Raw genomic sequence first — 27,225 nt, 5'->3', positions numbered from 1 at the left:
AATTTGGAGAAGAAAAAAAATGAACAGATGCCCACCTCTATTAGACTGACACAAATTTTAAAGATTAATGGTACCAAGTGAGGCTGTGTGTAAATTAAAGAATTTTGGGAGACAATTTGGTATTTCTTATCAAAATTAAAAATATGCACATCCTTTGACTTATTTCACTTCTAGAAATCTACTTACAGAAATACTAGCAAATGGACACAAAGATTTTTGTACAAGTGTTTACTGTAACATTGTTACCAATAGCAAAAAAAAAGGAATATATTTGAAGTTCATTATAGAGGCATGGTTGAATATACTTATTTTATATATTTATATTTATTTTATTTATACTTATAGGATATTAATATGATGAGATCTACAGAAAAGTTAGAAAGAATGGGATAGACTATTATGTCATGATATGGATGATCACCAAGATATATTGTTAAAAAGGCAAATCACAGAAAAGTTAGTTGGGTCTCCCTTGAAAGCCAAATAACCATGCGTATGAGAATAGATAGATAGATAGATAGATATGAGATATGTGAAGGAAAGGAAGAGGAATGATGGATACCAGGCTATTCAGTAGCTACCTTTGGAGTGGACAGTGGAAGAGGGGATTTTTCACATTTAGTTCTAGATGGTGGTAAGTGCTATGGAGGAAAAAAAAAAAAAAAAGCAAGAACAAAAGATAAGAACTGCTGTGAGGAGGTTTATGTAAATTTAAAAAATCATCAAATAATAAAATATTTCTCATGTTTACACATGTGAAAGTACAAAAACATGTTTGGGAATAATACATTCCAAATTTAGAATAGTGTTTACTTCCAGGGAGGGAAAAGGGGAAAATTCTACAAGAGTTTGAATACCAGGAGGTGGGGAACACCCGAGGTCCTTTTAGAGATTATCTCCCACCGGGATCACCCAAATTACTGAAATTATTTTTCAAATATAAAAAATACACATGGAAAATGAATGGCAAAAATTAGAGCACTTTGTATGGATTGGTATTTTATATTGTGGATACTTTTCCATGTTGAGAACATGTGAAATGCTTTCAAACACTCAAGAACTCTCTAAATCAGACATCAAGTTATAACATGTGTAGACCACCCCAAAAATTTGATATTGGTTATTTTTAGTTGCCATTAAAATATGAACCTGTTAAATAGAGTGAGGGTATTTGGTCCAACAGCTACACAGCTTATACAGTTTATAGAACAAATTTCATTAACTTGATGGCCATTCCTTATTCATCAAGATTACTCACCCACAGCTTCAAGGTGGAACTATAACAACTCCACATTGTATTAGATCCTCAATCATTCAGTTTATGCCAAGAACCATCACTCATTACAGTGAGGGAACACTTCTAGTTATAAAAATAGTAAATTTCAGTATTAAGAAAGATAAATATCATCCAGACCATTCCACAATTTACTACTAACAACATACTTAAGCATATATGTACAGTAGCATCTGAATGTTTGGATTTGTATATTCCAAGTTCTCTATTTCCTGAATTATTCTGGCTTTTTCACATGCAAAACACATTACTATTTGGGTGTTTGATCTTTAAACAGAGGCACGTTTTTGTTTGGAGAAAAGGGTTAATTTGAAAAATACTAGGCAACCAGAGGACATATAAAGAATGTGCTGTGACTGATACAACTATTTTTTTAAGTAAGCTTAGATTTTTTTTTTCCAAAGCAACACACATCCTCTATCCTTCCTCAGTCCTGTTTGCTCAGCTGGATGTCCACAGGGTCCAATTTTCCCTCCAATTGCCCTTGCACACTAATGTAATTGCTGCTCATATGGATAATTGATCAGCCTAGAGCAGCATTTGTACGCATTTGTTCACTTACAGTATCTGGCAGCTTCTCAAATGATTTTGCAGTATTATAATACTATGATGTATTTTTAGTTTTTGTCTCTTTATAACAAGGCTGAATAGATGTGAATCTTTAAGAACGCTACATTTTAAGTACTTCAAAAGCAGGCATACAGAAATACAAATTCTCTTTTTAAGCAGCTAATGCTCCTTTTCACTTATCAAATATAGAGTAAATGAACTGGAGTCTCAAATGCATAGTGTTCTGTCCTACCTCCCCCCAACCCCCATTGCTTTCCTCCCTAAACAGACTCAAATTAAGTAGATTCAAACAAACCTCAGCTTAAAAAAGAAAATGACAAGCCAGCTTCACTTAATATGCTCTTGATGAATCAGTAAAAATATTTTTTTTATTAAATCTTGTCCTTTGAGTACATTTTGAATATTCTGTTTGACAACATTGGAAGTAAACATGAAGCCCTTTACCTGCATTCCCAAGTATGACTGTTCATTCCTGAGGAAAAAAGCACTGGTGCTACTGAGTTGCAAGCTGAACTAGCCACATTTTTCATGGAACATCATTTTTTACTTCAAAGAATAACTGGCAAACTTTCATTTTTCAGACATGGGTATCTGGCAAACATTTTCTCAAAATGAGTGAAGTGAACCTGTCACCTTAAGGAAAATCACTGACATTGTGGTTACCAATAATAAAACTCAAGCTTTTACATGAAAATTAGGATTTTACAAAATGTAATGTGTCATTATGAGCTTAACAGTTTTCTAGTACTTACTTTTCTGACCAAATCAGTGGTAATATTAGTTTTAAATTTTTAATTTAATCTAATTTTATCTTATTTTTATCGAATGAAATGTGTAACACTTGGAAGATCTGTGTTATTCCAATAGTTTCCAAATGACTAATGAATGATGTCACAAAATCATGTATGGGTGAAGAGAACTTTCCAAAGTGAAAAAAGAGACCAATGGCTTTTAATGTAACAGAGTAGGAAAAGTTCCTTGGTATTGTTTCCGGTTCTACAATGCAACTAAACTTTAAGAAACCATAACTTGTTGAGATTTTTATGTTATCAAAGAATATCCACAGGCACTTGAAAAGACTATTAAAATATTCTTCCTTTTTCCAATTCCATTATTTGCACGAAACCAGATTTTTCTAGATACTTCAGCCAAAATAACAATGCAACGGATTGAGTGTACAAGAGTATCAGGATCCAACTTTCTTTTATAAAGGCAGATATTAGAACTTTGAAAAAAATGTAAAATCATGGATCTCTAAATAAAAATACATTATTTATGTTAACATGCAATAGGTTTATTATTGGTATGTTTAAATGAATTAATAAATAAACATTTAAAATACTCAGTTTTAATTTCTAATATAGTCAATATTGATAAAGACTATTTACATAAGCAAAAACTCCTTGGGGCCTGTAATAATTTTTATGAATACAAAGGAGTTCTGAGACCAAAAAGCTTGAGAATTATAATTTATCATCACTGAGAAAGCACAATTATTCTAAATGCTGCTTTGAATCAGAGCAAAGGAAATTGAAAAAGGAACAAGAATAAAGTTTTATAATCCTTTAAGGTTTGTCAGCATGCAACAATTTGCTTTCATTTACCAATGCAGCAAAGTTTATAGTTTTATCTGAAACTCTATCAAGTCGTTTAACTTATCTGTTAATTCAGAGTATTTATCAACATTACTTTTCCGGTAATAAAAATTTAAGAAGGGATTTTTAAAATAAACTTAAGCCCCTATCTTTCAATCTCAGTTTCTACACCTTCATTGTTTCTAAGACATGCTGATTTGTCTTTTCAGATATTTTTGACCAATTTATACCCACTAATATAAACGTCTCTGTTCTCACTTCTTGCATATACAAGTAAAGCAATTAGTTGAGACTTACGAAATTTGTCAATAAAAAGCCACCCAGATACTCTTAGACTATAACTCCATAACAGCAAAGGCTCTAGGTAATTTAATACCCCTAGATCTAAAACAATGCCTAGATATATACTCTCTGCATCTTATTTTACGTAAATTATTCCACAAAGAAAAAATATTTCCATAAAATACTGTCTGGCACAATAAATGTTAAATAAACTGGGTGACTGAATCTAGCCAATTGGGTCATCTCTAAATAAATATGCCTAACTAGAAATACTGCATTTGTCAATTTCAACCCTACTGTGCATACCCAGTTTTTCTTGAATATATGAACAATTTTGAGATTATAATAGAACAAAATCCTAAGGCTACTAAGTATGAATAATTATCCAAATTGCATAAAACTAAACAAAGTGGCCTGCCACACTGATAGTGCTGAAATCTAGAATTTGGGTTGATTTTAATAAATACAGAGGTGGGGGAGAAGAACAGTCCTATGTTTTTAAAAAATATTTATTTAAAAATAAGATTTCTAAAAATACAGTACATAATACATTTCAAGAGAAGTAAAAACTCCACAATTTAAATTAAAAACAATCTGCAAAGAAAACAGAAATATTACATGAATAAAACTAAATCGTTAAAATAAATTAAAAACAAAACACCGTTCTTAAGGTAGATACATGGTTTGTTTTTCATTTTAAGAACCAGTGTAGACTTTTCATTTAAACAAGTATATCTCAGATACATGGCTCCCACTTGTCATTTTTCCTCCCTCTTCTCAATCTATTCTCATATCCCTCAACTACCATTTTCCTTATTACCTTTAGCACAAGAAATGTCAGTGAAGATTTTTCTTTAAATGCTCTTAGGGGAACTGACAAGGTAAAACAGACATGCAGCAAAACAGCACTCAGATTTAAACATATGCACTGAATGAAAAAATGCCTGATAAATGTAAAAACAGGATCGTCATATGGCACTTGGAACATACCACTATTAAAATAAAAGTTTTTATTTTAGGGATATAATATTAGACACCATTTGAGGTTGACACAAAATTTTAGGAGCCTTGAAATATCACAAATTTTGCCTATTCATTAAACTTGCCAGTCACATTTTAAAAAGACTAATTGCAGGGGCATAAAGCTCCTACAAGCAAGATCATCTAAGCTCAGTTCTCCCAAAAGCCTATTCTATTCCCCCAGTTTAGACCTGCGACTTATTTGTCTGAGTATCTCCAATTGTGGAGAAACTACTTCCTATTGTATCATTTAGTCGCTTTATTCTACCTATGCTAAAGTAGATATTTCTTTTTAATATTCATCTCTGGAGGACAGCAGATAGTTGTGAATCTTCTACTATCCAATAACTTGAACAAATAACTGCATTCAGCCACATTAATTTAAGTAACACATAAACAAGCTGAGTAACTCAGAACTGATATTGTCGCAACAAAATCTAGAAAATATATTGTTGACAGAGAGAGACAATGTTGTCTCTTCCCATTTTGCTTTTAAATTTTGTCTTTACCCCTAAAAATATGTACATCTGTATTTCTACATATCATTCAAATGATCCTAAGTCACATCTCACACTAGTTTGACTTAATTTTTTTCCATTCAGAATTCACTGCAAAACCATATATTGTATCTACATTCAAAGACAGAATGATTTTAGTGGATTGAAAACTATGCAAAACATTCTCAAATGTGATTGTCTACTTTTTGAATACATACACACAGTTATCTTCTCGCCAAAATTTTTAATCATTTCAGGTACGGTTTTTTTAAGGACACTAAATGAGTGTTTTAGAAGTCTGTGGAAAAAAATAGGGAACCAGGATAGTACACATAGCAGTATTACATTTGGACAACTACTTCTAAAGGATGTTCTCTCCCATTTTTTGTAAAATGAATCACTAAGCAGAATTAGTTTTAAAAATACTCTTAACTCTAACTTATGTAAAGTGAGTAACAACATCCAGGCTTTTTTTTTTTTTTTTTGGTAAAGTTCAATTTTCATTTTGCTTTTAAATCAAAGTTTTGCATTTCCTCTTGGGCAAGAGTGTGTGTGTGCGTGTGTGTGTGTGTGTGTGCATACATATATCACATATGCGTATATTTTTAAAACGTTATTTAATTTTATCTTTATTTGCAAAACAGACAAATGGCAATTATCATTCTTTAATACCACTAAGGATTACACACACACACACGCACACACACACACACACACACACAGATGCAGAATTCTTCATCTGTAATCAGAATGGGCCCTTAACTTCTCCTTTTAGCATTTTGCTTTAGCATTTATTAAAAAGGCCCAACAAGCTACAGAGTTCATCTGTAGAAATAAGAGTTATTATTTCTCATTTATTCCTGCAGAATAAAACAAAAAAATCTTGTGTAAAGTGTTTCAATTATCTTTTTAAGTTCGACCTATTAAACTACTTTTTAAAGTAGCCAATCTATACGAAAATACAAAATTAAAGACCATATTAAGTAAAAAAGAAAAAAGACTCTTTTTTTACTTTACTTTCTAAGTAAAAAAAAAAAAAAAGAAAAAAACAGACCAAGTGAGAGACATTTAAAGCCAATTAAATTGAGGCAGCAGTGTGCAAAAACTAAGATCTATTAATCAAAATTGTTCTTAGCAACATTAAATTCTACTTTATAAACACAAGGATGTGAGAAGAAAACTCAGTGAACCAAAAAGAAAATTAACTCTTTGGTACGGGAATTAAAAATGTCACTCAATGCTAAAGTGAGTAGCACCAGGATGTCTTAGCTGTTGAGGCTGTGAAACACTAACTTCAGGCACCAGTAGTTCCAATGTCACCCGACACACCCTGGCAAGAACACCGAGCGTGCAATATGCAGACTAGCTCTCCCTTTAGTTGACAGCCTACGCAGGTAAACCCTGTATTTAGTCAACAGACAAGCAAAACCACAAAAAGACCACCTTTCGTTGCTACTGTTTTGTCCATATCTCTGTTTAGATATACAGCTATCAATACCCAAAAGATCAGAGTGTTGAACAACTATGGTAAGCACCATATTACATGTTACAGGGATTCACAATACCAATAGCTACGGAGACCCTCAAGATATGAAAAACTGAAATAGTCCAAATTTTAAAGTGAAAATTACCCCTTATATACAAACTGTTGATTTTCCCTCTGTTGACAGATCTTACTACAATACTTAGTATATCCTTTCTCTGCAAGAGGAGACTTATAAAAAGGTCCCAGCTTTTTCAATCAAACCTTGGGCAACCTATTCATTTCTGCTTGGCATTAAGTAGCTGTACTTTCCCATAATTCTTGACACTTCATGTTAGCATGCACTGTACACTTACGATATTTAAAATTCAAAATAATTTCTTAAAGGTATCTGACTAGCTGACAAGAATCAGCAATATACACTCCTTGGATAAAATAACTCCAACTAAACGCTTACATGCATCAACAACTCTTACAGTGAAACAGTGTCAACAAGAGATAAGGTTAAAATGATTGTAGCAGAGGAATTCTCTGACGTCACAGATTCTGTATCCAGTAAACCCTGCTGCTGAGATGCTGATTATACATGCTCTGTCTAGCCTTCTCTCCATCTTAATACTCTCTTTATCCAATTTTGGCTACTCACTACTCATTTGTACCTGTCCTCTATGGTAGACAAGGGAAAAAGGAAATAATAATAGTAAAAAAAATAATGATAATGGAAAATACCGAAAATACCAATGACATAAGGATAAACACCATTATTATTTCTGTTTCAAATTAGCACTAGCAGGCAGTATTACAACATCTGAAGAACAGACAAAAATGGAGTAAATTTTGTTGTTAAAAATTGCACAATGATAATGAAAGGAGACATCAGAGAAAACACTTTCTGAAGTTAAACCATCATCATCTTAAATGCAGCTGAAATGTTAAATACAGATTGATGTACAGAAGAACAACATTGGTTCAAAATACTTCAAGCAAGTTGGTTCTATTACTTTCTCACATTCTGCTGAAGAATATTCTAGAATTCAATTGAGAATGGCTAAATTCAGAGCATAATGAAATTTGTGATTTACAGAGAAATTCAGAGGATTCTTAGGATCGAAGGTAACAAATGTGGACATTAAATAATACACTCATTCATTTGTTAATTATATGGTTACTAATACTAGCAAGTAGAACATACTAAACGTACATGACTTACTAACTACATTTGCCAGTACTTATATTTTTGAAAGCAACAGTAGTAGAATTGGGTAAAAAAATCTAATACTTATATCTATTAATAAATTATTTAATGTTTGTAAGTGTAAACTGTACCAAGTAAATTCTAGATATATCTACATATATAGAGGTCATGTCAAAAACTTATTTAATGAAGCAGCAATAGTTTAGTAAACTTGAGCTAAGTAGTCTATTCATACATGAAGCACAAGGGAAGTAGACACTAAAGTCCAGGGAAAGACTAGCAGCTCTGTTAATATTAATACCATTGTAAACTAGAGCTGGATACATTGTGATTTTATACCAACATATGTGAGAACATTCAAACTGCTCCATTATCTAACACATAGAAAGGTATGTGGTTATAATCAAAACTACTTCATACTTCCTGGGTGGAGGTGTTGTCCTAACTCAAGTCTATGATTAGCATTAATACACCCTTTTGGGTGACACACCTTCAACTAATTATTTGTAGGAAAGTGACTTGAAAAAGCCTGATGAAGAACAGTTATAATTAGCCACCATCTTTAGAGAAAAATACCTCTAATCATTAGCAAACATTCACTGAGGTTCATTCTGACAGAAGTTTTAACTTAGCTGTTACACTGAACTTTATGCTTATGTTCTCTATTTCTATTACTCAAAAGTAAACTATGCTTTCTTCTGTTCAAAGAGATTAATATATTAATATTTTAAGTATACCTATCTCTTATGTTAACCACAAATATTTTTAATACAACTCTGAAGCAGAATAGCATTTTTCTCACAATGGAACATTAGCTAACTTAATATTTTTAAAATTCTGAACTCAGTCACTTTTTGCCTACAATCTTGAGCCCATAAACATTTTTGTTTGCAAAAAAGAACAGCAACAAACATAATTGTTCAAGAGGTGCAACTTATAACAAGTACTTAACAACTACTTTCGTTTCCAGAAGTCCAATTAATGACTTTGCTGAATGTAAAACATCCTTTAAAATACATTTCGCTTAAAATGAAATGAAATGTTTATAAGGAAATACTTCATCCAATATACAGATTACATCAGTAATCTCACTGCTCATAATTATTTTCTAACGCTCAACATCATTAGTTATTTTCATGGTTATCCAGAATATATAATAAACTGGCTACTAAAGCTACAGCTCTAACTCACAATAGGAAAGTTAAAAAGAATGAAGAGAAGTATAGAAAGAATTATTAATCTCTTATTATTTTAATGCAATTGAATCAGTTAAAAAAATCATTCCAAAACTGGGATTAAAAAACTGAATATTTTTTTAGATATTCAGTAAAACACATTAGACACTGGCTTGCCATTTTAACTACGATAAATCTGTTTTGTAATAAATTGGTAGTTTTAAGGTAATGACTTTTTAATTCTAAGGACTTAATTTGCCAAAATGAGGTTCAAAATAAAATTCATGAAATGGTTTATATTTATTTATCCTGATCTGATATAAATTTGTCTGATAGTAAAAAATATAATATGAATATACATAAATGAAGCAAAGTAGTCATATATGTATGAACCAGACATCAGAATCATAAATAGGAACACATTCATTTTTATAAAACCTTACATTTTTGTACATAGACTTCCCTTAAGTTTGTACCTCTGAAATGTTCAGAATTTGGGTACACATTTCACTTGGGCAATAAATCTCTAGAGCCAGTATAATTACATCAATTAGCCAAAAGAGGGAGCAGAGAGCACACTAGAGTTTATGGACTCCCTAGGAAAGTGCCAGGTGTTCGCTCTCAAGTTGTCTAACAAGAATCATAAAACCCAGTTAGGTGTGCTAACTTTGAAATACTGAAAGTTACAGCGTAAGTATAAATAGATATACTTTATATAGATTCCTACATAAATATATTGATATGTAGCATTTCTGCCATTCAAACAAAAATAAATATATGCCTTGCCTAGTGCATTAGTTTGTATTCCAGTAATTTAGAGAAATCAGGTACAGAGGGATCAGGATCAGGGAAGGTAAAGAGAAAGGTGGGAAGAGGTGCCCTAGAACTGGGAAACCTAAGAAAACCAAAACCAGAAACCGTTAGAGTGGGAAAGAGACCACCTCTTGATTCTCATTACTGAGGCAGAGGTTGGCACTGAGTACCTCCCTGGTACCTTTCAAGGTAGCTACTGCTACCATATGAAGTATAAATACGTACATAAAGCTCTTTAGGGGGTCTTCACTTGGCTCTGCTGTTTTCTCAATGTCCTTATTTGAAAGGAATGTATACAGCATAAGGCATCTGACTGACATCTATCTACATTATCTATACATTACTCCTTATAACAGTTCAGTCACCAGGCCAAATTTGGTCAAAACCCAACCCATCTGCCTGGAATGAATATATGTACTAATTTTGTGGTTCATTAAGCTCTATAAATATACTTCTTATATTAAATTTACTATGAATCTTATCAGCACCAATAAATATTTCCATCTGCCACTAAGTTTTTAAACAATAAAGCACTGTAATCAGAACATGAAAGACATGGTATTTGTATCTCTGAGTAGACCTTACTCTATTATTTTAGGAGATATTTATAATTTCTAAAAAATAACCACAGTAGAGTTAACTAGCTGACAATGGTAACCTTCTGTTTCATGATTTCTCAGGTATGACTCCTTACTACCAAAACTAACCAAAAAGAAGAAAATATTGATATGCTCCAAGAACACTAGATACCCCTTCAATCCTCTCTTCAAGGGAAAGGCTGAGTACATAATTAATTTTTGAAGATATATGGATTTTGCAGTATTCTAATGGAAAAAAATTTTTAACTGAATTTTTTTCAAACCATGCTAAATTTTTTCTCACACAAATATTCTATGCTTTCCAAGAGACCATCACAATTAGCAATTTAAATTTGTATAAGGCTAATAATGAATATAGATTATTATATTTTCTCATTTTAAGGTCATTTCCTAACATTGGCTACTAACAAAAGGTCTCTCAATCCAGATTATAGTTGGTCAATTAAAATTTAATTTCAATCTGGGTGATTACAGGTACACAAAATTACTTACTTTTACTAGTAACTTCCTATAAATAAAATTTCAATATTAGTTGGCCAATATCTATTATATAAATACCTTCACGGTGTAATTTTAGATCTATTAGTAGGTAAACAAAAGTAAAAAGTACACATTTTTTTTTAAAAGCACAATATTCTTCTTTATACTATACATTATATATTATCTAGTTATACTAGCATTTTAAAAACATATGCATTCTAACATAACTACACTAGAAAAGGTATCAGTGGAATTATTGCAAATTCTTTACCCTTTTTGCTAATAAAAATCTTAGGGTAAAATAGGAACACATGCCTGTTTGGTCAAAAATTTCCCCTTGGAGCAAATATTTTAACAAAAACCAATAATTACAACAGTACAGGGGAAAGAAATGGGAAAGTTAATGTGAAAAAAAATTAATCTTTCCTTTAAAATAAGGTAGGTAGTTGGTGTTTTACTTTAGTGGTGTTTTAATTTTGTTTTTGATGAAGAGAAGAAAAACATTAGAAAGCTACTTCTAAGAAAACACTGTCCTTTTTGTTGCTGTTTTTGTTTTTTTTGTTGTTGTTCAATCCTATATGCTGCATTTTAAAAAATCTTGCAGCACATATAAAAGGAAGTATAACATAAAATTGTATTTGAAAAAGAAAATTTACATATAAGGTGTATCAACTTTTATAAAACCTAAAGAATGAAATTCAGATTTGGTTAGTACTGCTTAAGGGTGAAAAATTTAGATAAACATCTGAAATTTCCCATAAAGTAAAATCTGTAGCACTGTCAGTACTAAAAGAAATTATGTACAATTATTTCATCCCAATCATTGCCTTTTGAGTTTAATAACAAAAGCATTTAAAGAAATCCCTGTGGAAAGCTAATTTGAAAGTAAACATGCTTTAAAACTTAAATATAGATCATGTATTAGTCCCACAACAGGATCAAGATCACTATTAAAATAAAGCCTGGGGCACATTATGATGCCTAAGATTGGTGGGTGGATTTTAATTGACTTGAAGACTGTCATAGTTCTATTATCAGAAAACCTGTAACGCATTTCCAGCATGGAGGACCCATCTGTGCCCACCATCCATCTGTTTAGACGTGATTGGCAAAGTGGTAGGGAACTCGCAGTGGTTGCCTCTGCCTGAAAGGAATAAACCACAGGATCTTCCAACGAGTGCCAAAAACTTCTGAGAAGGTCTGCTGCCATGGCTTTCGGGGCCTCGATCTACAGAAGACAGCATTATTAGTGAAAGACAGCACTCCCATGGTGCACTTCAGTCAGCTAAAACAATACAGGTTGGCTGGGGATCCATTACTGGACTCTGATGAATTGTGTCCCAGCATCACAAATACAGCTTTTCTTTCATTATGGCATGCAGCTGAGTTTTAACTCTGGATAGCAGATATTGTATCTGTGTCGTCAATCAACCTAGGGCAACTTTTGAAGCAGAGGAGTATCTCAGGATTAACAGAATGTGTGTCAACAACACAGTAGCAAATCTCTTTTGATGTATTTTCAGGACAAATAATTTAACTTACTTTAGTAGGACAAGGAACAAGAATGATCAGTACTTATTTTGTTTGAAAACTATCACGGCTAGAAGACCCCTATCCCTACTGTAAGACTGGGTTATGCTTGCTAGCTCAGGTCTTAGAAAAGGCACCAAGAAAAAGCCATCATTATATTATCTTTCCATTACATGCACACATTTTTCAAATGTAACCAGTTGTTTGCATTTTTAAATAAGAACACTACAGACTTCACTTTTACACTTACATTTCTTCACAACAGTTTGACATCTTTTCAATAGATGTTGTATCCTATTAAAAATCAAAAAAAAATACTCAGATATAACAGTTATCAAGGCTTGATTCTATATCTATTTCATGATGTTTTTAATCATATTCTGAGACTATTCGAAAGATATAAACAGTTTATATATGGGTAGTAAGCTGGGACAAAGTGAGAGAGTGGTAGTGTATATAAGGACAGATACACACTACCAAATGTAAAATAAATAGCTAGTGGGAAGCAGTCGCATAGCACAGGGAGATCAGCTCGGTGCTTTGTGACCACCTAGAGGGGTAGGATAGGGAGGGTGGGAGGGAGACGCACGAGGGAGGGGATATGGGGATATATGTATACATACAGCTGATTCACTTTGTTATAAAGCAGAAACTAACATACCATTGTAAAGCAATTATACTTCAATAAAGATGTTAAAAAAAAAAGAATTTTAAATTATCTATGTACATCGCTCAAATTCCCTTGGAAAAACAGAATCAACATTACGTTGTGCTAAAAAAACCAATTTATTCAATTACAACCCCCCCAAATTGTAGGAGTCTCACTTCATTAAAAAATAACCTTTTATTACACTTGCCTTCTTGATAATTCTTTTAAAAGTCTATATTTAATTCAACTGTCATTAAATATGCATTAAAAAATAAATACCAAAATGATAAATGAAAGACACTATTGAACAGAAAACTGTCAAGAGCCAAAGAGCGCTACTGGCTATGGATTTCTGTAAACAAAGCCAAATTCAACAAGGCGATGTATGCATTTGCCGTAGTACAACATTTATTACTCTGAAAAGGAAAGCTAACTGATTAGTGTTCTTTGGTAAAAAACTGTTTTCTTTTTTTTTCAAGAGAAAAACCAGTCCCTTCATAATAATGCAATTTCTCATTATGTGTTTTCTATAAAGCTGTTAACACAAATATATAAGAAAAACAACTCAATAAAGAGAAGAAAGCTTCTAGGCATGCTGGTCTAATTCATGTTAATGGAAGACCTATCATTAGACTGAGAAACAGTGATGATAAGGAATATCCAAATAATCAAAACACAAATTATATAATCTTATTTTAGATACATATTTACATTTTAAATATACTTTTAAGTAGTACAAAAGAAAATATATTCTTTTAAATATACAAAAAAGTCTTCCTCCTTTTATCCTTTCCTTTATTAGCTTCCTCAGATATAGCAGGTGGACAGCAGTTATTAAGCAGTACTATTCATGCAAATATTTGTGGCTGCAACTCCAATTGCAAGAACTTCTTTAGCTATAGAACTCTCTTCCAATAATACTACTGAAAAGCACCTTTACTTCAAAAAACTCTTTAAAGAAGTTACACGAGTGGCTCAGAACATTAAATTCTTATGTATGAACAGTTGTCTAACTACAGTTAGCCCACATACAGGAAAACAAATCTATCATTTTTTAGGTGACTAGTAACTAATAACAGAGTTTCATTTCCAAATTTCCCAGGAATCTGTGAGGAGGCTATAGATTAGTCACTCTATATTCACTAATTTCCTAGCATTTTCTGAAATTCATGGTTTCCAATGACAATTCTATTTATAATTAACCTTTCCTGGTTCTGTTGCATAATTTCCTTAAAATAATGTTTTACTTTGTGAAAACACAGTCTGCAAATACATAAAAAAATTTATTAAAGACTTAGAGGAAAGCTGGGGTTCTGGTTCCATATCAGAAAAAAAAAGTGAAGGAAGTAATTTAAATGGTTTCTTAGAACTGATGGTGACAGGTTATTCCAAAACAATTAAGATAGCTTGCGCAAAAATACAAAGGAAAAGACAGGAAAGAAATTTAAAAGTGTTATCAGGAAAGGTATATACATGGCCCCAAATTGCAGGTGTAGATAACACTTAGAAGTGGAAACTATTTCAGGATAAGGAAGGCAATTACAAGGTTAGACTACTAGAACTAGCTAATGTTACAGGATATTTTTACTGTGCAGAAACTTACAACTCGATTATAACTTTGAGAAATGCATTTGTGACAATAAAATAATCAATTTTAAGGACTTTGAATTTAGACTTCATATGGGAAAAGCTCTTATTTTCAAGTGCTTTTGACATCTTTCTAGAATCTGGTTCAAGAAATACGAGGAACACTACCTTTCAAGTCATCATAAACAGATTGTCATTCAATCAAAGGATGTGATGTTTACCATGACTTTATGAACAGGATTTGTGAGGCTAGCCAAAAAAGACTATTTTTTCCCGCTAGAAATGGCAAATGCTTATCTCTCAGCTATCTAGAGTACTATTATAAGAAAAAAGAACAGCCAAACATGTCACAAAGTTTTTGCACTGGCATTTATACAGCATACTCAGGGCAACACAAGTTATCATGCTATAGTATTTATATGCACAATAGAAACAGCAAACTAGAAGAGAACAGAGGTTACTACTGGCAGGAATATTGACAACCATAAGTTATTTCCAAGTGCCGAACTAGGTTTAATAAACTTTTTGTTTTGTTTTATTAAGCAGGGAATTGTGGAATATTTCACACATTAAAAAAAAACTAAAAATATTTAAAATAGATTTTAGTGCAGCTAATTCCATTCAACATAAAAGACTCAATATCTTTAGTGACTATCACAAAAATGACCAAAAAGGTAATTGCTATCTTCACGGAGTATATTTTATAAATTCTTAGTTATATGTAAAACAGCTATCTAGAAAAACTCACTCTTCAAGGAATGATAAGAAACACATTTTTATAGTGTTATCTACAATCAAAATACCTTATTCCCAAAGAAATATTTATGTCTTGATTGTGGTCTAATGATCAAAATATCCAAGACTTCTGCCAGTCTGCAGAAGAGATAACCGAGATAAATGAGAATGCTTTCCTATTTTAAAAACCGGAAGTTTATCTTCTAAAAAAAAGAATAAACTAGAAACAAGAAAGACTTACAGAAATATAGGGCTCAAGTATTTTACCAACTATACTTTATCTTCTCCTGATGGCTCATCTTACTCTAAGAAATGATCTTTCAGGTTCAGTCTAAGGAAATATGTTTGACTTAAAAGAAAACTGTATCTCAACTAATAAGATTATAACTGGAATGGAAAAAAAAGTTTTTAATAGGAAGGGAGAGGGAGGTATTTATTGCCTATTGGAAAAATTGAGGTGGGGGGAGGTGAGAGGCAAAGAGCAAGAATTTATCACCAGACGTTTCCTGGTTAACAGACCTGAGAATCTAGTCCTCTTGGAATAGACAGCTTGATGATACAATCCATCCAACTAACTCATTCTGCTTTGAGTTCATTCTCACAAAGCAACACTTTGCCATATATGTTGTTGTACAGGAGAAAGAATGTACTGCAGAGTCCTTTGGTACCTGACAATCATACATAAGGGAATAAATAGTCAACCTGGTTTATATGACTATCACTTTTGAGTCTAGAAGTAGAGTCACTGCTTCTGGGCCTGATTAACCCTGGAAACATTTTCAAAATGGAGGTCCCAGATCTGTCAAACTGAAGATCTGAGGAAAGTAAGAACATTCTATCAGAAAGTCTCCTTGAAGACAGTTCAATCTAACCTCAAGGATCGCCTGCACTCTTTAGTCTTATCATAGGTCTTGTTGATGCTTTTAACTCTACTGCACATACCTGATTCAATGACTCTGCTGATTTAACCTGGAGTAAAAAACACTATTAAGGAAAGTTGATCATAACTAGAGATTATATACCTGTTTTGTCTACTACTGATTTCTGCTAATTCTAAAACAGACTTTTCCTTGACTTCCTAGCATTTCTGCTCAACATACAGAGAGCAACTCATTTAACTTTGTATCTTTCATAGCACAGAAGAGCACAAATTATTCAAAGTGGGTACTCAATATATGTTTGCAGCACTAAACTAATTGAACACGGACAGAAATAACATGATTCCTTATCTTTAATTTTTTTCGATCCAAAGAGAGAAAACTTTCTGTTAACCTTAGCTCTCTCTCCTCCTTTGAAGCCAGAACTCACTACTATATTACTCACTTAAAATAAATGGTTCATAAGCATCCATCTCCAACAAAGGACCAGCTACATCTTTTATTAGAGATCTTAAGTTAACATAGACATTTAATCAATCATGAAACCAAACTGAGAAGGCAGTAGGTGTTACTTTTATAGCCACTTAAAACATTTCTTTCCAACATAATTCCCATACTCCTCTTCATCAAGCCATTTTCTGGCTGTATAAAACCTTAAGAAAGTTACTAAAATTCTGTATCTCAATTTTCAAATACTACTATTTACCTCATAGGTTTTTGTAGAAATTAAATGAGTTAATATGTTACAGCCCTTAATAACTCCTCAATAAATGACAGGCCTAAGCTTTTATTGTAGGGCTTGGAGATATCTTAATTACATTAGAATGTAACTAGAAAAATTTATGTTTAAACAAAAAAGTGGTTTTTATAATCAAAGATAAAATGACATGGACTGTAGGAGACTACACAGATAAAATCCAACGTCCACAAGGGGCTTATAATCTAGTTGAAAAAGTAAGTACTAAGTACAAAAACCATGATTCATTTACTCATTTATTGTCCAGCAAAAATTTACTAAGTACATATTATGACACAGTCCTTAGCAACAAGGAGCTTACAGTCTAGTGAAAGTAGTTAAACATACAAGAAATAATTATACAGGAATATACCGAGGATGTGAGAGAGGAGGATTATATACAATAACATATATAAATAAGCCATACACTATTTAGAAACAGCTGAAAACTTACGTTTGCAATCAACAATCAAATCAAGGCCAACTACTCTTACATTTTTAGTACAAAACTATACTTCCATAAGATTTTTGGTTATCAGTAGAAGTAAGATGGGCTAATGTGCCCCTTTGGCTGGAACTTGAGAAGTAATTAATATAGTGATAGACTGTGACAGAGAGAAGCATATGAATCACTGTGAAAAAAGATCTAAAAGTTAACTATAAATATAAAATTCACTGTTTTCTCCAATCCTATAAAGTTGTAAATTCAGATTAAAAATTCACGTGGATTCAGAACATGAACAATAAAATGGGAAAAACAGTAAGTACAACTCATAAATGTTTAGCTTCCTTACCAAAAAAAAAAAGCATCTATTTAATCACTCAAGCTATTCATCATACTTTAAGAAAATTAAAATGCACTATTCCTATTGAAAAAAATCTATAGAAATAAGATTTAAGTTGTTTTAAATTACTTTCAAGAAGTTTATTACATTGAGTAAAGAGAGAGGATGCAATATAAATACATTTTCACATAGGAACACGTTTATGCTAAAGAGCACTCCAATTCCACACATAATAATTCCGATGCTAGCAGGAAGTTTTAGAAAGAAAGCTTTTCTATTACTATGCAATGTAACACAGTATGTATTTAAACTAATTCCTTGGGTGGGGGAACCTAGTTTCTATGAAGTTCTCTACTGTATCCAAAATTCAAAGAAATATTATAGCCAATATTAGAATATGACATTAAAATCATATAAGAAGTAACAATTTAAATTTTTAATGATTTTTCTAGGTTTTAAAAAAGCTACAGAGAAGATACTTCCCATAATATTATAATTAGAAATACTGTATTAAAAATATACTTTGTTTTTATTAAATGAAAACATAATTCAGAAAGGAAAACAAAATGCTGTACAGAGCTCCCTTTACAGAAATGTAAGTGAGCTGGGTTCAGCATAATTAGCAACGATTTCCATATTTGCAATGCTGATTTGGAGTTGAGTAAACCAAACATAATTTGTACAGAGACTGTACAGAATGCTGTTAATTCACCACACTGATTCGGGGGATACTGAGCAAAATTTCATTATAAGGATTAATAATCTCAGGACTACATTTCTGGGTACATGTTAAAAGGCAGGTAAGTCCACTAATCATCTGATTAATAAGAATGCTATTTAATAGATAATCCCATTTAAACTAATTTAACATTTTGAACACAAGATACTTTTCATTGTATAACATAATCAAGTTAAAATTAAGTCACTCCTGCATCTGTGATTCTGTCTATATTTATTTAGGTAATCATGAGCCAGTATTTAGGGGGGAAAACATTTTCTCCCTTTATTTTGAAAAGCTTTGCTTTAAGCTATCTTTAGTAATTCAAGTAGCGTCCAACAATAGTTACCTGTGAGACCAAATATAAAAAGCTCAGTTTTTTCTTTGACAATTTAAAGCCTTTTACAAAATTGCAACTAAATGTATCTTCCCCACCCCACCCTCGATCTCACCACAACTGAGAAAAGCACTAAGCTCCAGAGACGCCATCAAAAGCTTAAGCTTTTACACAAACTCCACGGTGCCCTGAAAACAAAAATGCTTGTATACAAAATTTAGATAAACTGTCAGAGCAGTGTCATGGTATACAATAGCTCACTGTCAGACCCTCACCAGAAGGCGCTGTACCAGCTGTTACAGAGCTTCTTGATTAACTCTCTCCAAGCCCAGCAACTGAAAACATGACTAATACAATCACCCAGCACTCTTAGTGCTGGTGCTCATCAGAATGGACATTATTCTTGGCTGTGTGTGAACTACTGCTCAATAAGAAATTCTGACATCAATTACAATAATGACAACATCACTATCCATTTCACTCAGAAACAAACAAACAAAAAGGCTAAACGGTCTAAGTAAGGAATAATTAGAATAATCTGTTCCCTAACTAAACAAAGAATGCTTCAAAGCAGACTTTGAAAACACTTTAACTTCAATATTAATTTTAGTAAAAAGGAACAAGCATATATAGTTAAATCTTGTTTAAAATTAAATCTAAAAATAATCGAAGGTAATCCTTTAAAATTGGGTTTAAGATTAGTCTGTTCCATAGAAACATCGGGTTGTGTTGAGATCTTTTAACCTTGGAAATGGAATTAGAAATCCACTGTTTTTAAATTTAAGTAATTTCTAATTATTTTATCTGGGTCACAGATAATCTGCTCTTACTAGGTCTAAAATGACATCAGATTATCATTACTATGATTATCCTGTAACCTTCTACTATCAATAAGATGGGATTTTTCCTCTTATACAGGAGAGAAATGATTTTTCCAAGTAAGAACAAATAATGGGGAAAAATTACTGAAAATTAATACACTGCTTCCTCAAAACCTCAACCTAAACCTAAATAGAGATAGCACTTGTTTTGCTTGTTTGTTGTCTAACAGGCCTATATTCAAGCTATGTAATTACATAGTTTCTATAATGAAATGATACTCCCACCAGTGTTTTCCCAAAACGCCTCTTGGTCTTTGGGGTGCAGGAGTAGGGGAAGGAGGAAGACATCAATGAAGTAATTAAATTTACTGTGATTCTTTCTCCCCCTTTTCTTTCTTATGCTAGCTGACAAATTTGCCACTTCTTTTACACTGTAAAGAGAGATCCATGGATTCATATTATGACAAAAACATGTCCAGATGTGAAATATCCTGTAGGCAGTATTAATTTTTTCATAAAGTGAAACAGCAAGCATATTTTATAAAGAAAGGAAGCAAAATCTATATTTTAAATTTTTAATATTAAATACTATTTTTAAATACTAATAATTCATTAGATTTAAAATTAAATACTGAATGCATAACAACTTCAAATAATTAAGCCCTAAAGAACCTTAAATCAATGTGGGGAGGAGTGAATTCTGGAAACCTTTAAAAAAATGTTTTTTTCATTCAAAAAGAGTGGTACTTGAAGCTCACTATGAAAGCCCAGGTAAATGGAATTGAAATTTACTGTAATTTTTTTAAGTACTTAGATTCAAGAGGAAGTACAGTGCCTAAAAGTTGGACTAACAAATGGAATATATTCTCTCTCTTAATGCTTGCATTCCTTTTTAAATGTTTCACAAATGTATAATTTCCAAAGACATGAGACCTGTCTAGCACAGAGTGTTCTGGGAGGGTACTAAATGTATACAGAAAGAGATGAGACTTGGGGAGAGAGCATTATTTAACAAATGTGGTTTCTACTCAGTTTTAGAAATATCACAACATCAGAACCAATCTCCCTATCTTAAAATGGCGAAATGTTGTTCAATATTATAGCAAAAGAGAAAATCATGCAATTTGAAAATTAATATTAACATACTGGTAGTACGGAATAGTCAGAAAGGAACCTGATACTATATACCCTTTAAAAACCAGCAAATACTATAAATAACTTTATGTCCAACTCAGAAGTGAATACTAAAATTTGAGAATAGTAATTCTTAAAATATCTTGAAGCCTTTGCTGCCAAACCCCACTTTGTGCTTAGGTGAGAAGGAAACTGCTAGCCTCAGCTATAGATCTCTGACGGCTCTCAGAAGTAACCTGTAATCTTAACAGCAACACTCTCAAACGTCCATTTCCAGTCATTAATCATAAGACACTGGGGGAAACCAAAGAAACTTCATTCCAGGAAATATAAATATATACCAATGATTTGGGCAAATTCAAAAGTGGAAATTCAAAAATGCAAGCATAACCTGGCAATTTAGACTTGACTTATGAATAGGCTATAAAGTAATTATGAATGAGTATAAAAGCAGAGAAAAAAGATGTTAGGGGAAGACCTATTCTCGTCCACAGGAATGTGATTAACATCATGTTATTTATCATCATCATTAGATAAATCACAAGAGATATTAGAAAACATTTCAAGCCACTGAATAATAATAAAAACATATTTAAACAGACATTATACAATCCATGAATGTCCAATAAGCACATGAAGAAGTGTTCAATATCATTAGTCATCAAGGAAATGCAAATTAAAACAACCAGATACTATTAAAACCTACTAGAACAGCTGCAATTAAAATGACTGACAACAATAAATGTTGATGAGGATGCGGAGCAACCAGAATTCTCATACATTGTTGGTGAGAGTGCAAAATGACACAGTTCCTTGGGGAAAAGGCCTGGCAGTTTCTTATGAAATAAAAGATAAACCTGTCTTAAGTGACCAGCAATTCTTCTCCTAGGTATTCACCCAAGAAAAGGAAAACATGTTTCCACAAAAAGACTTGAACAAGAATGTTCACAGCATTTTTATTCATAATTACCGAAATCTGGAACCAGACCAGCTGTCTTTTAATAGAATGGATAAACAAACTGTGGTATAGTCATACAATGGAATACTACTCAGCAATAAAAAGAAATTATCAATACCTGCAACAACATGGATGAATCAAAAAAACATTATATTGAAAGAAAGAAGACATATTAATGGGTACATATGAAATTCTATAACCAATACTAATCTGTGATGGATGGGAAAAAAAACAACAGATCACTGTTGCCTCTGCAGAGGATATGGATTGACTGATATAACACATGAGGGAACTTTCTAGGGTGATGGTAATATTCTCTATTGTGAAAGGGGTTTGGGTTGTACATGTGTGCATTTATGCCTTTCATTGTATGTAAAATTTGCCTCAAAGGAAAAAACATAAACAAGCACTGAGCTCCAGTTAATGATTTGTGTGGTGAACTATCTGATGCTGCAAATTACTTTGATATATATTACAACATATAATGGATTGATGGACAATTTGGAGTGAGATAAAGCAAATACTCTAAAATGTTAATTGTGGTTGAGGAGTCACTGTAAAATTCTTTAAAATTTCCTGTGTGTTTAAAATTCTTCCTATAAAATCTAGAGGGGAAAGGTTATTATGAGTACCTTGCAAAATATTAAAACAATGGTTACACAATAAATATGTTTTCCTTCCATTTCTGACTGCATTCTTCCAGTTTTCTTCAGAGGCCAGTACCATTACTAGTATCTCGTGTGTCTTTCCATAGATAGTCTTTGCGTATAGATACAGGGATAGAGAAATAGTTACCTCCGCATTATTTCTTTTTTTTGAAAGTTAATGTTTTTACTAACATTTCTTATTAAACCATAAGAGAAAAGAACACCTGAATAGAAAACAGACAAAGGACATCAACAAACCATATACAAAATGAATAAATAAATGAATGAATGTGAACAAATGAATAAAATTAACATTTAATTTATGCTAGAAATATTCTTTTTTTGATAACAGCTTTATTGACATATAATTCATATACCATAAAATTCACCCATTTAAAGTATACAATTCAATGGTTTTTTAGCATGTTCACAGAGTCATACAACCATCACCACAATCAATTTTAGAACATGTTCATCACCCTATGAAAGAAACCCTGTACCCTTTAGCCATTATCTCCAGCCCCCACTAGCTCCCCAACCCTACACAACCACTAATCTACTTTGTCTCTATAGACTTGCCTATTCTGGACATATCATATAAATGGAATCATACAAATATGTGACCTTTTGTGACTGGTTTCTTTCACTTAGCATAACGCTCTCAAGGTTCATCCATGGTGTTGCATGCATCAGTACTTCACTTCTTTTTATGACCAAATAATATTCCATTTTATGGATATAGACCACATTTTGTATATATCCATTCACCAGCTGATAGATATCTGGATTGCTGAGAGTTCTGGTCTATTATGACTAATGCTGCTATAAATATTCATGTACAAATTTTTATGTGAACATACATTTCATTTCTCTTAGGCACATACCTAGGCGTGGAATTGCTGAATCAAAACATAACTCATGTTTATTTACAGAATGGTCAGACTATTTTGTAAAGTATCTGCACCATTTGACATTCCCACTAGTAGTGCATGAGGGTTCTGCTTCCTCTGCATCCTCACCAACCTTTATTATCTTTTTTTATTATAGCCTCCTAGTGTGCATGAGAAGTGATACCTAATTATGGTTTTGATTTTCATTTCCCTGATGACTAATGATGTTGAGCATCTTTTCATGTAGTATTTATTGTCCATGTGTATCTTCTTGGAAGAAACGTCCAGTCAGATCCTATCCCCATGCTTTAATTAGGTTGCCTTCTTATTACTGAGTTTAAGAGTTCTTTATCTATTCTAGATACAAGTCCCTTATCAGATACACGATTAGCAAATATTGTCTCCCATTCTGTGAGCTGTCCTTTCACTTTCTTGATAGCATCCTTTGAAGTGCAAAAGTTTACAGTTTTGAGTAAGTCCAAATTATCTTTTTTTTTCTTTCTTTATTTACACTTTTGGTTTCATATCTAGGATATTATTTCCTAGTCTAAGATTTACTATTGCCTAATCCTATGTTTTCTTCTAGGAGTTTTATAATTTTAGATCTTATATTTAGGTCTAGGATCCATTTTGAGTTAATTTACATATATGGTATGAGGTAAGGGTCCAACTTCATTCTTCTGCATGTGGATACCTAGCTGTCCCAGCAGTATTTGTTGAAAAGACTTTTCTTTCCCCTATTGAATAGTCTTGCTACTCTTGCTGAAAACCTGATTGACCATAGATATATGTGTGTATTTCTGGACTCTCAATTCTATTTCATCTATCCTTATGCCAGTACAACACTTTCTTGATTACTGTTGCTTTACAGTAAGTTTTGATGCATTTTCTTACATTTTTTTTCACTGAATATAGTCTTGTAAACACTTAAGTTTTCATACACTGTATATATATCAATATAACAATGAAGATCTTTTTTAATATACACACTTATTTACACACATGTGAAAAAACAGTATCTAGAGGTTGGTCAAAAGGGTTGTGAATTTAAAATTTTGATAGACATTGACAATTTGCCCTTCAAAAAGTTTATACTAATTTATACCCCCGCCAACAACATACAAAAAAGCCTATTTACTCTGCATCCTCTGCAATGCAGTGTATTTCCAAACTTTTAGATCCTTAACCAATGTTATTTTTCTCATTTTTAAAATCTTTTCTGTTGTGACAAATCCACTTTGGCTAATAAATACATGCAAAAAAATAAAAACCCGTTAATTACTAATAAAATGTTTCTACCAGCAACATTCCATTTTCTGGAATTTACCTTAAGTTAGTAGTTTAAAGAGGAAAAAGAGATGTTCAAAGAGCTATTTGTAATATAGAAAAAAAAGATTGCATAGTAGATGCTGATCAACAGAAAAATGATTAATTAAAATATGGTATGTTCACTGAACAGTATATCCAACTATTAAAAACTATAAACATGATGTCTGTAGCCATATAAAAATACTTTAATCTAATTTTTAAAAGCAGGATACAAAATTATATGTACACTCTGTACACTGATTATAACTACTTTAAAATTACACAGGCATACGGAAATGGAAATACATAAATGACTACGGATAAGTTTCATCTTTAATTTCTAAACTTCCTGTAACTTTTTAGAATTAAGTTCGTAATTAGGGAATATGTTCACAAATACATTACTTTACATTAAAAACATACTTACTGTGATGATGCCAATTAGTTGAGTATAAAAGAGTCCAGTTATTCCAACTAACATTGTAACGCCCATAAAGGCAGCTAGTCTCATTATGGCCAATTCATGTCTAACAACAAAGAGGTCCTATAAGAAGAAAAAGAAAATCTTAAAAACAATTCAAAAATTACTTACAGTTGCAATAATAAGCAAGAATTGAGCCATAACATTTTCCCTTATTATCCTAAAAGAACTACTCTCCCCATTTTTTAGTTTATTCCACTTAATAAATATATAAATATTTGAAAATTTCAAAAATAATTGTTTTTAATTCATAGTAGCAAGCTGAAAAATGGGATTTTACTACTCTATTGTCCAAAAAAACCCTCAATCCTAAAGTTTCAAATTAGCCATGCTCATTTACTATTTGGAGCAAAAACAAAACAAAAAACCCTCCAAAAATCAAAAAACAAAAACAAAACAGATGGTGTATACAATCTCTGGTTCAACAAAAGGAAATTTTATTATGGTACTGCTAAAAAGCTTGAATGCACAAGTCTGATTCATAATATTAAAGTTCAAGTGGCCAAGGTACCTAGAGATTATGTATTTTAGTCAAAATGAGGGGGTAACACAAATAATAGGGTCACATGAACAGCTATCTTCAAGACCAACTCATTCATTCATCCATCCACTCACTCAACTACCACTGCCAAGCACTGAGCTATGTAGTAGAAATGTAAAAAGGATAAAGATATGGTCTGTGCCCTCAAGAAGTATGCAGTTTATTCAGAGAGAGAGCCCAACTCTGCAAAACTCCAAAACAATGTGATATATGCTTTAACAGGAATGTGTGCACAGAGGACAGTAGAAACATAAAGGAATGCCTAGACAGAAATGCTGTGAGGGAAAACTGATTTTCCATCCCAGGGCATGAAAATGAGGGTCTTGAAAGTGATCCAAAGAAACTGTGGCAGGAGGTCAGGAAAACCAGGAGAAGCCATTTCATTTACCCTCACTGTTCTTTCACTCTCTCTCCCTTGTCTGGCCAGAACATTCCAGTCGAGGGAGAGAGAGTGAAAGAACAAAGACTTCTGGAAACCTGTAGTTACTAAGCTTTGGAATAAAATAGCCACAGTGGATAAAAAGCAACAAACGAATGGGAAGGACCCCAAAACATAACCACCCACATGCTCTTTTAATACTGATTCAGGTTAAGGCTTAAAGGTACCCTGGTAGCAATACCAGAAACAGGGGGGTCACCGAACATAATGATCTTGTTTGAAACAAAAGAACTGATGCTTTTCTGTGTGGCACAGTGGTCATCCACCTGACTTAAGCAAAACTCTGAGTCCACACCCAAACCACTCAGTGTATTAGCCAGGGAAAACTTAAAATTCACCAAGACACTTAAGGTGTTATGGAACAGTTACATATTAGTTTTGACTATTTCAAAATTTCACATAAAAGAGCCTAATGCAAAATCCTTACCAAACATGTAAAGAGGAAAAGATGGGGCTATGAATGATACGAAAAATTCAGTACAGTAAACTCTGCTATTATGCTGTATGAAAACACAAATATGTTCCAACATGATTGATACATTAAGCAACAATTTGAGCATAGCAAGACTCTTGTGTTTGTTTATGTGTGATTTTTATCTGCAAGAAACCCAAGATGAACAGTAAAAACTTAACCCAGCTAAACCAAGCCATACAGGAATACACAAAACACACACCCCCAAACATCTACCGGCTAACTCAATTTGTCATGTGTGTTATGAGCCACACTCATCCGTACCTGGTATCACAAGTTTCCCTCCAATTTCATATGACTCTCCTTCCATCACTTTGTAATAACTCACATAACGCAACCCTTCTGATGCCCACTTCCACAAGAAAATTTCAGGTCTCTTCTAAGGTAAAGTGCAATGTTTGTTATAGTATTTACGTATTTCTTAATTAGTTAACATGTATAAAACTGTGCTGCTATTTTTATTAGGAACCCTTTTAAGTGTCACTGACAAAGTTTTTGAGTGTTGTGTCTTCATTTTGCCATAAGCCCTATGGTTTTCATTGCATGATTTTGCACAGTGGGGCAAATTTTAGGAAT

At 32.5% G+C, this 27,225-nt stretch overlaps 1 protein-coding gene across 2 annotated transcripts in view; it reads right to left on the bottom strand.

Annotated features, from left to right (window-relative positions):
• Positions 1 to 2,285: 2,285 nt before the first annotated feature.
• ZDHHC21 (zinc finger DHHC-type palmitoyltransferase 21) overlaps positions 2,286 to 27,225 on the bottom strand; it is a 71,419-nt gene continuing 46,479 nt past the window's right edge. Inside the window, exons 5-7 of one of the 2 annotated variants that reach the window (XM_057548009.1) lie at positions 25,144 to 25,260; positions 12,784 to 12,827; positions 2,286 to 12,231 (exon numbers count right to left, since the gene is read on the bottom strand). In XM_057548009.1, coding sequence (XP_057403992.1) covers positions 12,099 to 12,231; positions 12,784 to 12,827; positions 25,144 to 25,260 — 294 coding nt within the window. In that variant the 3' untranslated portion in view covers positions 2,286 to 12,098. The remainder of the gene's footprint in view (positions 12,232 to 12,783; positions 12,828 to 25,143; positions 25,261 to 27,225) is intronic. The other variant, XM_057548008.1, reaches the window with a different exon arrangement.

Source organism: Balaenoptera acutorostrata, chromosome 6, assembly GCF_949987535.1.
Source record: "Balaenoptera acutorostrata chromosome 6, mBalAcu1.1, whole genome shotgun sequence".
In the NCBI taxonomy this organism is placed as follows: Eukaryota; Metazoa; Chordata; class Mammalia; order Artiodactyla; family Balaenopteridae; genus Balaenoptera; species Balaenoptera acutorostrata.
This window is presented reverse-complemented; position numbering and strand designations above follow the sequence as displayed.